Below are 18,290 nucleotides of genomic sequence, written 5' to 3'. Positions count from 1 at the left end.
AGGAAGGGAGGAAGGGAGGAAGGGAGGAAGGGAGGAAGGGAGGAAGGGAGGAAGGGAGGAAGGGAGGAGGAAGGAAGGAAGGAAGGAAGGAAGGAAGGAAGGAAGATTATAGGCAGTCAGAGAGGTCCTGTGCTTGATTCTGGTCCATCTGTCCCTCCATCCAGTCCCGTCCCCCCCCACCCCACCTCCTCCATCCTGAAAAAAAAAAAAAGAACACATTATAACTGTGGCTGGAGGCACATTTGTTGAAGGCCAGGCCTCAAGATAAAGATGGAATGAGACACCTGGCTGGGAAACCAAAACCTCCTGACCCACCCCTTCCAGGAAAGGTTCTCCTTTCCATGCATACTTGCTACAGGGCTTGCTTCCCCATTGGATCAGTATTACCTAAGCGACTATACTTGTAATCTTACTGGTTGACCATAATTTTGTCCCACCTTGTAATCACCTCATGATTTTGTACCTACCTCACAATATAAAACTTTCTTGGAGAAGTGGGCTTGTAGGCAACCCACTTTCTGGGTCCCCTCCTGTCCCTCTCAGGCAGGAATGGTTTTTCCTTCAATAAAATTTTCTACTCTTAACCTCCATTGTTCCTCACAATTCATTCCTGGATTTTGGTGAACAAGAACTCAGCATATCAGACATCTAGCAGGTTGGGAGTTATATTTCCTTATATAATCTGGAGGTCCTACATCATTCCTGTATCAGAAGCATATGCCTATAATCACAGCATTCAGAAGGCTAAGACAGAAGGATCACTGAGGTAAGTTAGAGGCCAGCCTGGGCTACATAGTGAGTTTAAGGCCAGCCTAAACTGCTTAGTGAGATCCTGTCTCAAAACAGCAACAATAAAAATGCCTAAGAATACATTTCTTAGAACATATCCCCATCATTATCAGGTCCAAGACAATAAAAATAAAGGAAGAGGGACACAGAGGTATAGGAGCACAATACATACTACTGAAATTAACTTGGTCGTTAGTTTTACTAACTCACTTTGCCTTGTGAGTTCAAGGCCAGCCTAAGCTACATAGCACAATACCCTGGCTGGGAAACCAAAACTCAAAGAAAAACAAATTTGAGCTTTTCTTTAAGAACTCAAAAAAAAAGATTTTTTAATTAATTATTTAAACTCTCCAATTAAGGGAAGAGGTTGGCAATTTGGATTTGAATCCTTTTTTTTTTTTTTTCCTGTCTTTTTGCAACAGGGTCTCACTATGCAGTTCAGGCTGGTCTTGAGCCCACTTTGAAGCCCAGGCTGGTCTCGAACCTGCAACAACCCTCTTGCCTCAGCTTCCCAAGTGCTGTTGTGCACCACCACGCCCGGCCTTGGACTCATCTGTTTATTACTGACCACTTCAGATAAGAAAAGACAAAAAGGCTGAAAATAAAATAATGAAGAAAGATACTCCATGAAAACAGTAACCAAGAGAAAGCTGGCTCTATTATTGTCACAGGACAATATACATTGATAAAAGATTCAATCCAGTTAAGAACATGCAGCAATCATATACATATATGTAAATAACAAAAAAGGCTTAAAATACATAAAGCAAATATCTACAGAACTGAACAGAGAAATAATTCTGTAATAATACTTGGAAACGTCAATACAACACTTTCAATAATGGATATACCAACAAGACAGAAGATCAATAAAGAGGATTTGAATAACATTACATATTAACAGGACCTAACAGATGTGTATATATACAAAAGACTTTGCCCAACATCAGAATAGACATTCTATCCACAATACACATGTACCATGACTGACAAATAAATGCTGTTGTTCTGAAAAGAAAAAAAAAAGGAAAAAAGAAAGGAGAAAGGGAAAATGCAAAGAGAAAAAAGAGGAAAAAGAAAAGATGGATGAATGACAAAGAATTCCTTTACCTTTCTTTACATTACACTTTCCTAAATTAACCAACCATTTGTGCTAAAAATGATTACATAAATGGAATGAGAATAGTACAACTCACAGTTCCTTATCCTTTCAGTCCTGCTTTATAGTGTTGCTGGAATATGCAAGTATCAAGAAGACATATCAATTGGACTCGGGAAATTGAGGCAGGAGGATCGTCACGAATTCGAGACCAGCCTGGGCTACAAAGTGAGCTCAAGGCCAGCCTGAACTGCATAATGAAACCCTGTCTCAAAAAGACAAAAATAAGAGCCAGGCCTGGTGGCACATGCCTGTAATCCCAGGAGGCTGAGGCAAGAGGATTGTTGCAAGTTCGAGACCAGCCTGGGCGCAAAGTGAGCCGAAGGCCAGCCTGAGCTGCATAGTGAGACCCTGTCTCAAAAAGACCCCAAAAAATAAATAAATAATAAAGCAGTTGGGTAAGTTTTACACAGCTATTTCCACTGTTCTGCTAAGAATGAAATACAGATGCATGTATTAGCTATGAAATACAAGCAATTCATATTTGAATTTAAACCTATACTGTACAATATAAATTATGAACAGTAAATTTCATAATTCATAATTTAAATTAACTTTTCTTTATTCAATGACATTAAAAAGTAAATTTAAAACACTACAAGTTAAGAGAAAGCACATGAGAGGAAAATACTGTATTTTAGTACCTTCAATGGCACTTTCTCCTGCTTTTTAAACAAGGGGTTCTGCATTTTTACTTTGTATTAGGCCCTGCAAATGATGAAGCTGGGGCTGTATTTTTTTCAGGTAAACAAATATAAATCTAGAATTAAATATAATAAACCTTACTTATGATCGTTCATATATAAGATTTGAAGAAATACAGATACAAAGATAAATAAAGGACTTGTATCTAAAAGAGGAGAAAGTCATATCATATAAACAAATAAGAACAACATTATGGGGGCTGAGGATTTAGCTCAGCGGCAAAAGTGCCTGCCTGGCAAGCGCAACGTCGTGAGTTCAGTTCCCGGTACCAGAGAAAAACCAAAAAAAAAAAAAAAAAAAAAGAACAACATTATGTAAAGCATACTATGAAAACCCAGAGGAAAAGCCTTACAAACCCTTCATCAATTAAGCTGAAGAATTTTCCAGTTAGTAGAGCACATAAGAAGAGACATTTCTGGAGCTACAATAGCAAGTCATGGCAAGATAAGCATTTAGAAAGTTTCTTCTGCTTCTTGACTAAGAATTAGCTGAAAAGAGTGTAACTGAAGCTATGACCAAAGAAGGCATTATGTGTCCAGAAAAGCCTAAAGGAAAAGTATTGCAAGCAACTGTAACTGTTGCATAATCAATCTCTAAAGGGAGGAGAGATTCAATCCGTTTAAAATCTGAAGATAAAGTTCTTTTCCCAAAACAATGGGGGCACCAAAGTAGTTCTAAATGAAAAAGATTTTTTATTTAGAGATGGTGGCATCCTGGGAACGTATACACCCTGAAATAAATCACTATTGGAATGGCTTCACCTGAAGCCGCACATTCCATTGAACGTCTAAAATCCTTTATCATGCCACATCTACACCTCTCTTACAATGTCCAAATTAAAAAGAGGAAAAAAATTATAATACATAAGACCAGATGGACAAACAAATGTGTCCATAAACTGAGTTTTTTCAGGACTACTAAATAGCACGCACGATGATAAATTTGGAACATAAACTGGTGCATACATTTGTATTGAGTAGAGTCCACCCACTGGCAAAAACAAACAATAGATTTTCTTTTTTTTTTTTTTTCTTCTTTTTCTTTTTTGGTGTTGTTTTTTTGAGAGACAGTCTCACCATGTAGTCTAGGCTGGCCTCTCTAACTCATGGCAATCCTCTTGCCTCAGCCTCTCAATGCTGAGATTACAGGCACCACACCCAGCCAAGAAATGATAACCTTCTAAAAGTTGTCAGTTTCTGTTTCAGTTTTAAAAAAAAAAAAAAAAAACAGTAATTAGCTGTAACAGTGAAATGCACTAGAAGGTTATTTAGGGACTTACGAGGGTAATTTTGGCTGGGGGGAGCTGTATGAAAGAGTTAAATTAAAGGTCTGTTATGGTTTGTGTCTAGACATCCCTTCAAAGCCTCATGCAGTCATAGAGGTGGGCTTCTAGAGTTTGTGACTGATTCATTGTCTAGTGCTGGGATTATGGGTGTGAGTACAACATCCACCCTAGGGTGGGTAACTTACATACAATGTAAGGCACAGAAAACGTCTTCTCTCCCACTCTTCCCTTCTGCTCTTGTTGCTTTTGCTGTTTCCACCACCATTAACAGTTGCCCTCTGCCATGTGCCACTCTGCCTTGGAGCCAGCCAAATACGGTCTGAAACCTCCACAAACTGTGAGCCAAATAAACCCTTCTCTCTTTAATTTTGGGCATTGGGTATTTTGTCTCAGGAATGACAGAAAAGTAACCAACACAAGGTCTTCCCTAGCATATTTCAGACTCTTCAATATGCTAATAAACACAGTAAATTTCTAGGAGAGATATAACTTGCAACACATCTCAGACTTGATTACATAAGCCTTTGAGGGGTCAGGAGACTGAGACAAGGTCTCACTATGTATTCCAGGCTCATCTTGAACTCACTAGGTGGCTCAAGCTGGCCTTGAACTTCAGGGGATCCTCCTGCCTCAGCCTCCCAAGTACTAGGATTACAGGAATGCACTACCATGTCCAGCCATAAGCCTGTTTTGCCAGCAACAGCTATCAGTATCCCAAAGATCTGTAACACAAGTTTTAAATTAAAACACTTTGATAAAATAAAGAACAGCAGTGAGTGAGAAAAGAAAGGGCAGTAGAGGTTTCAATACTAGAAGGTATAACAATTTGAAGAACAGAACCTCTGTTAATATAATTTGCAGATACTTAAATTTAAACTGGGTAGAAAATTAACAGAATGAATATTTCAATGGGGTAAGGAACACAACAGTAAACTGCTGGTGAGGTAAAAGGATAAAGCCAAAAGAGGTTATATACAGAGAGATTAAGATAGATAGAAAATTTTAACAATATGGAAGATGCATATATAGATAATTTAGAAGATTCTGGTCAGAAGTAAAACCGTTTCCAACCATGTGAGTGGGTACTTAATGGAAAAGAAGAGTTGAATATCACTGAAATACAGAAATTAAGGAAAAACAAAATTAGGTATTAGGTAACCTTCGATGTTATAGATCAAACTGTCCAACATGATGTCAACAATTATAATAGAGTACAGGTAAATACAGAATTGACTTAAAGGTTAAGTCACTTTCTTCCAGGGGACAGAAATGGCAAGTAAAATAAGAAACATAGTCAGTAGGGCACCAGTCTTACAAAAGAAAGAATTTTAGAAGATAGATAGTATGTTAAAAAATGCAGACCAGGCCAGGAATATAGCTCAGCGACACAGCGCCTGCCTGGCAAGTGTGGTCCTAAGTTCAATTCCTGATACCAAAAAAAAAAAAAAAAAAATGTGGACCTAGTGTTCTGGCTTCTGGGAAACAGGTACAAAGGAAAAAAACCACATTCTCCAGAAGATTGAGAATGATGATTCTCAACCTTTTTTCTAATCTCAGACATCTGAGAAAGAGAACACACTTCCACTAGAAATAAGGAGAAACACACAAATAAGGGGATGGGAAAACAGGGTATCTGTGAGCAGTTTATAAAAACTAAATGATTATGAAATGCTTTCCTAAAAAATTATAACTCTCACAATACTGAAAATCACTGGTTTAAAAGTGGTATTATCAGAGGAAGTTTAAACACAAGTTCTCATCACAAAACATTTTTGGGCAGGCAGAGTGGCACCCCTGTAGTCTCAACTACTTGGAAAGTAGAGACCGAAGTTCATGAGTTCAAGGCCAGCCTGGGCAACACAGCAAGACCTTGTCTTTATTTTATGTACTTTTTCCTGATCTTTTTAAGACAGATTTTCACTATGTAGTTCAGGCTGGCCTGGAACTCACTTTGTAGCCCAGGTTGGCCTCAGGCAAGCACTTATGCCACTGAGCTATATCCCCAGCCCATCAGGTTGGCCTCAAACTCACAGCAATCCTCCTGCCTGAGCCTCCTGAGTGCTGGGATTACAGGCATGCACCACTATGCCCAGCCAACATCTTGTCCTTAAAAAAAAAAAAATTATCAGTATGATTAGCAAATATCTACCAAATATTAGGCAGAGTTCAAGCCACGTAACAATGCCACAAGGTCCTAACAAAGTCCTGGAGTTCTTACAGATTTTCAGTTTTAAAAGTTTATTTTCAGGAAAACAAAAAACAAATAATCTAACTCAAAAGTGGACAAAGGACTTGAACAGACATAAGAAGTTACACAAATAGCCAAAAAAAGATGTTCAACAACACTAATCATTATGGAACTCTTAAATCAAAATGATGATTTTGATCACTACTAGATAGCTATCATTTAAAAAACAAAGCAGAAATATAACATCTGTTGGTGAGGATATACAGAAATTGGAATTCTTGTTGTGACTTGGAAATATAAAGCGTCTTTCCTGTGCTCACATATCACAACGCAGAAGACTTCTAACTCCTAAGTGTTGGGAGCTCTCCCCAACCAGCAATTAAGCAATCAATTCTCCAGTGTACACCAGTTTGATATCCTCTAAACCAATTAAAATCCTGACACTATCTGGAGACAGTGTCAGATCTTACAGGATAAAGGAGCTCAGTCCCCAGGACTAACCCCCTCTCCATTTTGGACGCCAGTCACAAGTCTCAGGTAGTTTTTACTTATGCTTCTGACAAACCAACCATAAATCAAGGTATTTACAACACCATCCTCAGATTTGATTAATTTGTTTGAGTGGCTCAAAGAACTCAGGGAAACAATGTTTAGCAACTTATCAAGGATACAGACGAAGAAATGCATAAGACAAGGCATAAGAAGGGGCACAAAGTTTTCAGACATTCTCCAGGCCTACCACCCTTTAGGAGTATTGACATTCTCAGTCTTCTAAGCTCTCCCAATCACGCACTTTAGGGGTTTTACGAAGACTTCATTGCATAGGCATGACTACTAATAAAGTGTCAAACCCCAAAAGGTCTGCTTGCTTAGATTCTTCAGATTTCTTTCTCCAAGCAGTATCCCTCCTGGAACAAGGAAAGGTAAAGGGAAATCTTCACAGTGAGCAGAATTCAGGCAGTGTACATGGTCATATATTTTGCTTGAAAGAAAAAAAAAAAAAGTCATATATGCAATTATATACTGATTCATGGGTCTGGCCAGATGGTCAAGGACTTGGAAGGAACACAACTGGAAAACTGGTGACAAAAATATTTAGAGAAGAGGTATATGGGTAGACCTCTCCAAATAGGTGAAGTATGATATAAAGATAATTGTATTCCAGCCGGGCGTGGTGACCCACGCCTGTAATCCCAGCACTCCTGAGGCTGAGGCAGGAAGATCATTACAAGTTTGAGACCAGCCTGGGCTACAAAGTGAGCTCAAGACTAGCCTGACTAGTGCACACCTGTAATCCCAGCACTCAGGAGGCTGAGGCAGAAGGATCATTGCGAGTTCAAGATCAGCCTGGGCTACGAAGTAAGCTCAAGGCCAGCCTGAACTGCATAGCGAGACTCTGTCTCAAAAAGATCCCCCCCGCAAAAAAAAAAAAAAAAAAAAAGTATAGCAGTAGGAAGCAAAGAGAAATCAAAGGAGGAGGGAGATACCCTCCAGGTCTACCCTCCAAGTGAACCGCGCCCCCACGGTCCACTTCCTTCAACCAGGGTTCACCCCCCAACATTACATTTAGCTGTAAACTCATCAGTGGACTTACTCATGATCTAATTACCTCCCAAAGCCCCACCTATGAGCACATGAGATTCTGGGGAGATATCCATAGATATAAATGGGGTAAGTGTGATAGCGCATGCCTGTAATCCCAGTACTCAGGAGGCTGAGACAGGAGGATTGCCATGAGTTCAAGGCCAGCTTGGACTACATACAGAGTTCAAAGCTAACCTGACTTATAGAACAAGACTCTTGTCTCAAAAAAATAAAATAAAATAAAAAACCATAACAAGGCTCATGAACAAAGTGGCTATGGTGGCACGGAGGTTGTGCATAACCCTCAACAACAGACTTCCACTCACCAAGACTGATATGACTACAGCCACTGCCTAAGATCCAATATACCAGCAACAGAAACAAACACTGGGTCTCTAATACAGCACCATTCTCCAGGGCAATCAGACTGCAACCAAGTGGCAGACTAATTATACTAGACTGCTTCCATCCTGGAAAAGGCACCACTTTGTCCTTACTGGCATATACTTATTGTAGTTATGGATTTGCCTTCCCCGCAGGGAATGCTTCTGCCAAAACTACAGTACCATCCATGGACTTACAGAATACCTTCTCAATCATCATGGCATACTACACACCCTTGCTTCTGACCAACAAACACATTTCCTGGCCAAAGAAGGGAGGCAATGGGCTCATGCTCATGGACTTCACTGGTTTTTCCAAGTTTCTCACTATCCAAAAACAGCTGGATTGATAGGTGGAATGGTCTTCTGAAGATGCATTTACAGCACCAGCTACATGGCAATACCCTGTAGGGTTGGGGCAAAGCTTTCCAAAACACTGTATATGCTTTGAATCAGTATACACTATATGGTACTATTTCACCCACAGCCAAGATTCACAAATTCAGTAATCAAGAAGTGGAAGTGGGAATGATACTATTCACCATTATCCCTAAGTAACTCACTAGCCCAATTTTCGCTTCCTGATCCCACAACCTAATGCTCTGCTGACCTAGAAGTCTTATCCCCAGAGCGGGGATGGCATGTACCAAAAGTACAACAATGATTCCACTGAACCAGAAGCTAAGACTTCCCCGGTCAGTTTGGGCTTCTCATGCCCCTTAGTGTTGGCAGCGATGACTGATCCAGACTTCCAGGGGGAAACTGGACAATTACTCTACAATGGAGGAAAGGAACAATTATTTCAAGAGCAGGAGATCCCCACCAGTGCCTCCTATTACCATCCCTTGTTATATTTTTAGTTTTTTATTTTTTTGAGACAGGGTCTCGCTATGCAGTTCAGGGTGGCCTTGAGCTCACTTTGTAGCCCAGGCTGGTCTCAAACTTGCAAGGATCCGCCTGCCTCAGTCTCCTGAATGCTGGGGTTACAGGCGTGTGCCAGCACGCCCAGCAATCCCTTGTTATAAAAGTTAATGGGAGATTACAACAACCAAATCAGACAGAAAGGCAAATAGCCAGAATTTTCAGGAATGAAGGTATGGGTCACCTCACTAGGTAAAGCAACAAGATGTGCTGAGGTGTTTGCTTAAGGCCAAGGAAATACAGAATGGATAGTAGAAGGTAGCTGTAACTATTATCATGTGACCAGTTACAGAAGAGCACTGTAATTTTTCTTTCCTATTTTGTTATCACACTTGTGCATGTATACACATATATTAAGCAGATACCTTTGTTTTCTTTGTAACCCAATGTTGGGCCACCCACTCAAGACTCTTCTGTCTCTCTTAGAAGCTTTTTTTGCTCTCAACAAATACTTCCTTCTCTTAACTTCCATTGTTCCTAGAATTCATTCTTCAATTTTAAAGAGCATGAACTTGGTGTATAGGATATCTAGCAGGTTGGGAGTTATATTTTCCTTATATTATTTGGAGGTCCTATATCATCCCTATAACTATACCTATATCTAGATATAGATATAGATAGATATATCGAGTATTAGTGAGTTTAAATGCCGTTTTTTCCACTAGTTGTTTGGTCCTATACAAAAATTAAACTCTCCGACTGGCTGAGGATATAGCTCAGCAGCAAAAGTGCCTGCCTGGCAAGCGCAAGGTCCTGAGTACAATATCCGGTACCAAAAAAAAAAAAAAGAAAAAAGAAATTAAGCTCTCCAAAACTTTTCTTCATTTGTATTTTTTTTTTTTTTTAAGATAACAGCGCACTTTATTTATTTTTTAACTTCTGGTACCAGGAATCGAACTCAGGACCTCGTGCTTGCCAGGCAGGTGCTGGGCTGCTGAGCTATATCTCTGATCCTACTTTTCTTCATTTGTAAAATATTTATTTGGCAAGACTGTTCAAGGTATGAATAGATGATGTGAATATTAAATTAATATGTATACTTCACTGAAATATATATATAGCCAATGAGTTGTCGCTACAAGGTTATTACCTATGTTGGTTATTATTTCCATTCTTTGCCTTTGTATTTATTTATTTATTTGTTTGTTTATTTATACATTTATTTGTCTTTTTGAAATAAGGGTCTCACTGTGCAGCTCAGGTTAGCCTTGAGCTCACTTTGTAGCCCAGGCTGGCCTTGAACTAACAGCTATCCTCCTGCCTCAGCTGCTCGAGCACTGGGATTACAGGCATGTGCCACCATGCCTGGCTCCAATATTTGTATTTCTTTACAATCATTAGTGATACTTGAGTAACCACCAGTATTAGAATCTTTGAAAGCAAAGGTGCTAAAATAAAATAACTACCACATGCACACCAATCTTTATGGCAGCATTATTCACAATAGCCAAAAAGTGGGAACAAGTTGTAGATTCATTGAAAGATGACTGGATAAACAAAATATGGTGTATCCATACAATGGAATATTATCAGCTTTAAAATGGAGTGAAATTCTGTTACTTGCTGCAACATGAGTGAATCATGAAAATATTAAGCCAAATGAAAAAAACAAGACACACAAAAGGACAAATATCTGGGATAGGCATATTTATAGAGTCATAAAATATAACAGAAGTTACCAGCAATTAAGGGGTACGGGGGAATTAAAAAAACAATCTCTATTATAATGTTTAAATTATAAAAGGTTAATTAGTAAGCATCATCCAAAGAAAAACTGCCTTCTGTTCCTGGGAAGGAACTAGTATGGCTCTGTTTATATGCAGGATAGTTGTATCATTTAGGCGTAATTATAAACTTGCTATTATATCTGGCAAGTATGGTTTAAGGAAATGTGTCTTGTCAAATATAACAAGGATGATGACGAGGGCAGGTCAGAGAATTTCTTTGTTGGCAGCTCCAGGACAGAACGGTAAAATATCAGAGTTTCTATGGCCCATTTTGGTGAAGAAAAATTCTAGTTTCTATGGCCGCCTTGGGGAGGAGTTATGAGTCAGTAACTGTGGTCAAAACCAAAATATATTCATTGTATCACACTTGTGCACTGTTGATGGAAATGTACCAATGATACAGCCACTACGGAAAACAGTATGGTGGTTCCTCAAAAACTATATGCTAAGGCATGGTTACACACACTGTAATCCCAGCACTCAGGAGGGTGAGGCAGAGGAACTGCCATGAGTTTGAGGCCTGGGCTACATAAGCAAGTTCAAGGCCAGCCTGCACTATACAGTGAAACTCTGTCTCAAAAAAACAAAACAACAACAACAAACTGTATGGTATAATCTGAATCTTAAATGTCCTGTGTGTTGACTTCTTAGTCCCCAACCTGGTACAATTAGGAAGAGGTAGGAATTGTTAAGAAGCAGGACTTAGTATAAGATCTTCCAGTCATGGGGCTTGGGGGATACCAAGGGGGACAATAGGACCCTTCCCCCTTCTCTTTCCCTTTCATTTCCTGGTCCGGAGATAAGCAGTTCTGCAACACAGTGCCATCACAGGCCCAAAAAGTAACAATGCCAATGATCATTTACTGAAACTTTCAAAACTGTGCGTCAAAATAAAACTCTTTATTTCAGGTATTTGTTATCTTGGAGAGTTAACACACTACATGATCCAGCAATTTCACTTCCAGTACATATCCAAAAGACCAAAACCAAGGTCTCAGGGAGATATCTATACACTCATGTTCATAGTAACACTATTCACAATACTTAAAACATGGAAGCAACACAAGTATCTATCAACTGATAAATGGATAAACAAGAAGTGGTATATCCAGATCACGGAATGTTGTTCAATTTGCTTTTCGTTTGGTTTTTTTTTTTTTTTTTTTTTGGTCTTTTTTGGACAGGGTCTCCCTATACAGTTCAGACTGGCCTTGAGTTCACTTTGTAGCCTAGGTTGGTCTCCAATTCACAACGATCCTCCTGCCTCAGCCTCACGAGTGCTGGGATTACAGGCATGCGTCACCATGCCTGGTTTTGAAAAACACTGTTACATGATACATTCTGCTATGTATATTTTATCCCAATTTTTTTAAATTTTAAAAGAAAATGAAAGGATATCCCACAAAAATGGAAAAACATTTTTTGCAAAGTATGCATTTAATAAAGGTCTAGGATCTAGTATCGAGCACAAAGGCGCACACTTGTAATCTCAGGTACTTGGGAGGTTTAGGCAGGAGGATTCAGTTAGAGCCCAGCCTGGCAATTTAGCAAGATTCCTTCTCAAAATAAACATTTTTAAAAGGGGTAGGGATATAAACTCAACAGTAGAACACTTGCCCAGCATATGCAAGGCCTTGTGTTCAATCTCGGGAACTGAAAAAAAAAAAAAAAAAAAAAAAAAAGAGGGGGAAGGAATGTCTTAACAGTGATACCAGAATAGCCAGGCATGGTGGCACACGCCTGGAATTAGAGCACTTGGGAGGCTGAGGCAGGATGATTGTTTTGAGTTCGAGATCAGCCCGGGCTACAAAGTGAGCTCAAGGGCAACCTGAACCACATAGCAAGACCCTGTCTCAAAAAGACACCCCCCCAAAAAAAAAATTAATAATGACACCAGGATTCTCAGCACCTGAGAGGCTGAGACTGGATCTTGAATTCAAGACCAGCATGAGCTATATAGTAAGATGCTGTTTCAAAAAATAAAAAACAACTCAACAACGAAAACACAACCCAATTTTGTAAGTGAGGAAAGGATTTGACTAGACCTCTTCCCAAAGAAAATATATATTTGGTCAGTAGGCACAGTAAAAGATTTTCAAAATCATTAAGGAAAATAAAAGCAAAACTAAAATGAAGTACTACTTCACCTACTAGAACAGCTATAAATACAAAGATGTACAAGTGATCAAGTGATAGTATGATGTGGAAAAACTGGAATACTCAGATTTTGTTAGTGGAAATGAACAATGGTCTAGCAGCTCTGGAAAAGTCTGGCAGTTCTTTATAAAGTCAAACATAAGCTATTAAAACAGGAATTCTATTCCTACATATACATACCCAAGAGAAATCAAACCATACATCATGTGGTTTCCTACCATATATACCCAAGAGAAATCATATGGCATTCATAGCATCATTGTTCATCACAGCAATCACAAAAGTGAAAACAACCCAAATGTCCATCAAATGATAAACAGATAAATACAATGTGATATCTCCATAAAATGTAAAAACTATTTACCCATAAAAAAGAACGAAGTGTACAATGTGGCTGAACCTTGAAAACATTCTTAGTGAAAAATAGGCAAAAAGCCACACACTGTAGATTCTGTTTATATAAAATGTCTAGAATAGGCAAATCTCTAAAGACAGAAAATACCTTAGTGGTTGCCAAAGGCCTTAGGGAGGAGGGAATGAGGAGTAACTGTTAACAGATACTGTATTTCTTTTTGAGATAATGAAAATATTCCAGAATTAAGCAGCAGTGATGGAATTACACGATCTTACGGCTACCCTAAAACCCACTGAATTAGGTTCTAAAGGTAAGTTTTACAATGAAAAAAAGAATATACTATTACAGATTCTACTAGCCATCAAAGCTATAGTGGTTTCACATGCCATGCAGACCCTATGCTACATTCCAAAACAGCGGTGTTGTGGCGCACACCTGTAATCACAACACTTGGGAAGCCTGAGACAGGACGATCACTGAGTTCAAAGCCAGCCTAAGCTACATAGTGAATTCAAGCCCAGCCTGAACTACACAGTAAGATCCTGTCTCAAAAGACAAAAACAAACCAACAAATGACAGAAGAGGAAAGAAAAATAATATAGTATTAATTACTACGAAAACAATTTGCCAAGACCTCCCACTAGATATCCCCAAATACAGTTTAAATATCACTGGCCTAAACTAATGCTCAGCACATGACTGGCACTTAGTGAGACATTTAATGACTGATCCGTTTTAATAACTAAATTATTTAAAATATGATGGCCATCACATTGACAAAATGCAGTCATATTTAGTTATTCTGTAAATTATGTACTTGCAACATATTTTTTAACAACCTATACGTCAATACAGCATTAACATTCCACATACTACATGTTGATAACCTTTTCTGTTGTTGTTGTTTTGTTTTTTGGTACTGGGAATCGAACTGAGGACGTTGCACTTGCCAGGGAGGCACTTGTGCCACTGAGCTATATCCCCGGCCCTACATGCTGATAACCTAAGCTTGAGGTACAACATGGTGTAGTGGTGAAGAGTTCTGGCTCTGCTGCAAACTAGATGTAAGTTCTTGTCCAAGGTACTTAGCCCATCTACATCTTTTTGCCTCACCTATAAATGAGGATAATATAAAAGAGTTGTGAAGACTCCATTAATACTTCTAAAATCTTGAGATATGTTAGTACATAGTAATAACACAATAAACTATCATCACTGTAAATCAAATCACCAGCAATGCTGGTGACAGAACCCAGTCTCACGTTGGGCAAGTGCTGTAACACTGAGATATACTCCAGCCCCTCAGCTATATCTTACTGAAAGTACAGGCTGCTTTATGTAATTTTTATTGGTGAACACTAACTTTGCACAAACTTTCTTCTCTTTTTCCAGTTCACACTTCCCAAAGCCCTAACCAGGCATGCCCAACCTGTGGCCTGCAGGTTGGAAACACCTATGTGACAACAGAAAACATTTCTTAAAAAGGAAGTTTTCTCACTTACGTACATTAGCAACTATTGCTTTCTAGTGCTAAACTAAAAAACACTTGACTAATCCAAGCCAATGAGTGAAAAAAACTTCCTGACAAACAGTAACAAAGTGATTCTCCCAGAGGGATTTTAATTTCAAAAGACTCTTCTAAAAAATTAAAAATTCTTAGACAATAATATTTGAATCACAGGATCTTTTTTTTAAAAAAAAGTGTGGAATAAAAGGAGAGGAAAGTGGTATGGAAAAGAAGGCTTAACTATCTACTGAAAACAAGTCAGAAACCAGTTCTAACCACAGCTCAAATATTACCTCCTATGATAATCTCACAAGATAAAAATTCAAAATGCATCCAGTATAAAGTAAAAAAACAAACATTTGAAGAATGGCCAAATGAAAGAATGAATGAATAACCATAAGCACGTTACCCTTCTACAAAACTAATGAAATACTTTATACATCTGAGAAGCAATATAGCATATAAAGAGAGCTCTTGAAATCTAGTTCTATGATCTTCAGCAAATTTCTGAACTACTATGACTCATAAATTCCTCATCCATACACAGGTTTCCTGGGTTTTTCACATTGACAAGTGAAAAAAAACATGCATGACCATGTCTAGCTCAGTACCTGGAACAAATCTAGTAAGTATTTGTTTCCTTCTCTCTCCCCCTTAACACACAGGATAATTATGGACACCCAATGAAAAATGTGATATAATACACCACACATATTAATCTCTCACTTAAAGGGCAAAATCTTAACTCTTAATTTTTGATTTATGTACTTTCCCTCCTTGGAGGATTGTAAGAAACACTGGGGGGCATTAGGGTGGCTTTTAGTTCCCTAAATTCCCAAATTACATTATTTAGGATTCTACAATTTAAACCATTCATTTAATACTATGTAAACAACTCAAATTCCTGTAACTTTTTTGTTTGTTTTTGTTTTTTTTTGAATAGGGTCTCACTATGTAGTTCAGGCTGGCCTTGAACCAGTCCCTGTGTAGCCCCAGGCTGGCCTCAAATTCACAAGGCTCAACCTCCCCAGGGTGCTGGGATTACAGGGAAAGATTTTTTTTTTTTTTTTTTGTCTTTTGATACAAGGTCTCGCTATGCAGTTCAGGCTGGCCTTGAACTCACTTTGTAGCCCAGGCTGGTCTCGAACTGGCAAGGATCCACCTGCCTCAGCCTCTCCAGTGCTGGGATTACAGACATGCCCCACCATGCCTGGCAATCATGGAAAGATTTTTAAATGTCAAAATATTCCTCTTTGTAATGTCCTTTTCACTTGCCTGTTGTCTTTCTAGAATTGTTTTATTTTTTGTTTTTAGACTTCAATTTTATAACGTTCTTTTATGAATTCACATATTTGTGGGGGTTGTTTTTGTGGTTTATTTTAGAAAATAACACTTCTCTGATTTCTATTATGTCAAAGTGGTTTTTTTAAATGATAGAATATACTAGCATCAGTACTTACAAAGGCTATGTCTTGGGTATTTTCTTTCTCTGAAACCAGAAACTTTTCAAAGTAAATAAAACACCTTTTTCTACCCACTGAACCTGACTAGACATTCTATAAAGAACACAACATAATGATATTTATTATGTATGTCAAGGTTAACTCTGAGGTCAAAAAAAAGTTCTGTAATTACTCTTACTGAGTCATCTCTGAGAAGTAATAAAAATTCTCTTTAAACAGTTTATTATTTGAGGTATTTATAACTGCAATTATAAATTTTAATTTTTAAAGTCTAAAAAGTAAACACTGTACGGTTTTACTTAACAAAACAAAAGAAAGTCCAGATGTGATTTAGGATTTACAAAACTGAACTAAATTTATGTTCATGATAATACCTTGTTAATTTATCTGTCTTCCTAAAAACTTGGCCCAGGACGATAACAACCTTAAGTTTCCTTTCTCTAGTAACAATCTTAAGTTTCCTTTCTCTATCTAGAGGATTGCTAAACTCAAAACTTTAAATAACTTCCATTTCAAGTTTATTTCAAGGAAGCTTTTTTTTTCATTTTCCACATTACCCAAGTCAAAAACTGCAAGGGGTAGGTAAATTTATGTCTTTTAATTAATTTTTTTTCATCTATACATAACCGTTTAAGGCCTAAAACGACTTAAAAATTTCCTCCAAAACATACAGCTTTTCAGAACCACTATTAATCCTCTTGTAAAAGCATTATAGCACCTGGGACACCAGTAAATTAATTCTAGTAAGCACAGCGTTCTGAAAGAGACATTTCATAATTTTACAAGTTCTGACTAATCAGAAATGGGGGCCGGGCATGGTGGCGCACGCCAGTAATCCCAGCACTTGGGAGGCTGAGGCAGGAGGATCATTGTGAGTTCGAGGCCACCCTGGGCTACAAAGTGAGCTCAAGGCCAGGCTGTACTGCACTAGACCCTGTCTTCAAAAAAAAAAAAAAAAGGAGGATCGTGTGCAGTAAATTCTAAGGCTCATACATAGGTCTGCATAAAGAAAATTTAACTGTACACACACAAAATCAATTTTTGTTTTTAAAACATACCATAATCCAACCTTTGTTGTACCATCTCCTCTAAATTATCATATCCAATTGGGATTATCCAATTTTGTTAGCTTACGGTTCTTATTACTTTAAAAACAAAGATATGTTCTGTTTCACTAAGTGTTAGAAACACTTCCCTGCTACACGGCTCGGGGGACAGTCTCTGGAAATATCTGACTCACTCTTAACTAATTACTAACATATAAGCATGTCGACAACATACAATTCAAACTCCATTTTCTGGACAATGATTTAAGATCACACATACACACACACAAAAAATAAACAGAACTACTTTTACATTAAAATAACTATTAAAATGAAACAGGGCATACCAAAACGAACACCTCACTCAAGGCACAAAATTCATGTAAGAGTCGGTACTCTTCTAAACAAAATGTTTAATCAACGTTGTTAAATGGCAGTAATTCATTTCATCAGGCACGGCTAGAAATCCCATTGATGTGCTTCTTTTAGGTGTAAACATTTCATTCTTTCGCAACCCTGATACCAAAAGATCTGAAACCTCTTGCGGAGGCGTGCGACACACTCAGGGAGTACTGTTTACAAATACGAACCTCACAGTTACCCACGTCAAAGGCGCGCATTACCACTATCCGAAGGGGGGCGGGGGAGACACAAGGCCGACCAGCACGAAACGAAATACACACAGACACCTCGGCCTTCTCCCTCCAAGGACGAGCGCGGGGAAAATATTTATTCTGTATTACATGTGTGTGCACATTTACGTGTTACACAGACACTTACGTCTAAACAGGGGCCAGAGAAGAGGCACACGTGACAGGGACTCCTACTAGACCCGGAGGACGCTGAAGGCAACCCCATCAACTCAAAATCCGCCTCTCCGGGCTACAACAGGTCCGGAGCGCGGCCGGGGGCCCCAGCCTCCGCACGGAGCTCGGCCCCGAGAGCCCCGAGCCCCGCTCCGGCCGCCCAGGCCGGCGTCCCTACCTCCTCCGCCCCAGCCCTCGCGCGGGACGCCACAAGC

The 18,290-nt window shown here is 38.8% G+C and overlaps 1 protein-coding gene across 6 annotated transcripts in view; it reads right to left on the bottom strand.

Moving 5' to 3' along the window:
* Positions 1-18,290, bottom strand: part of Zcchc11 (zinc finger, CCHC domain containing 11) — a gene marked incomplete at its 5' end in the record, with an annotated part of 124,257 nt that extends 105,967 nt beyond the window's left edge. For all 6 annotated transcript variants that reach the window (XM_005398575.2, XM_005398576.2, XM_005398577.2 and 3 more), the window contains 1 exon segment: positions 18,050-18,290. In XM_005398575.2, coding sequence (XP_005398632.1) covers positions 18,050-18,127 — 78 coding nt within the window.

Source organism: Chinchilla lanigera, unplaced genomic scaffold (genome assembly GCF_000276665.1).
Source record: "Chinchilla lanigera isolate Chin_1 unplaced genomic scaffold, ChiLan1.0 scaffold00063, whole genome shotgun sequence".
Lineage (NCBI taxonomy): Eukaryota > Metazoa > Chordata > Mammalia > Rodentia > Chinchillidae > Chinchilla > Chinchilla lanigera.
Note: the sequence above shows the minus strand (reverse complement) of the source record. Positions and strands in the feature narration are given on the sequence as shown.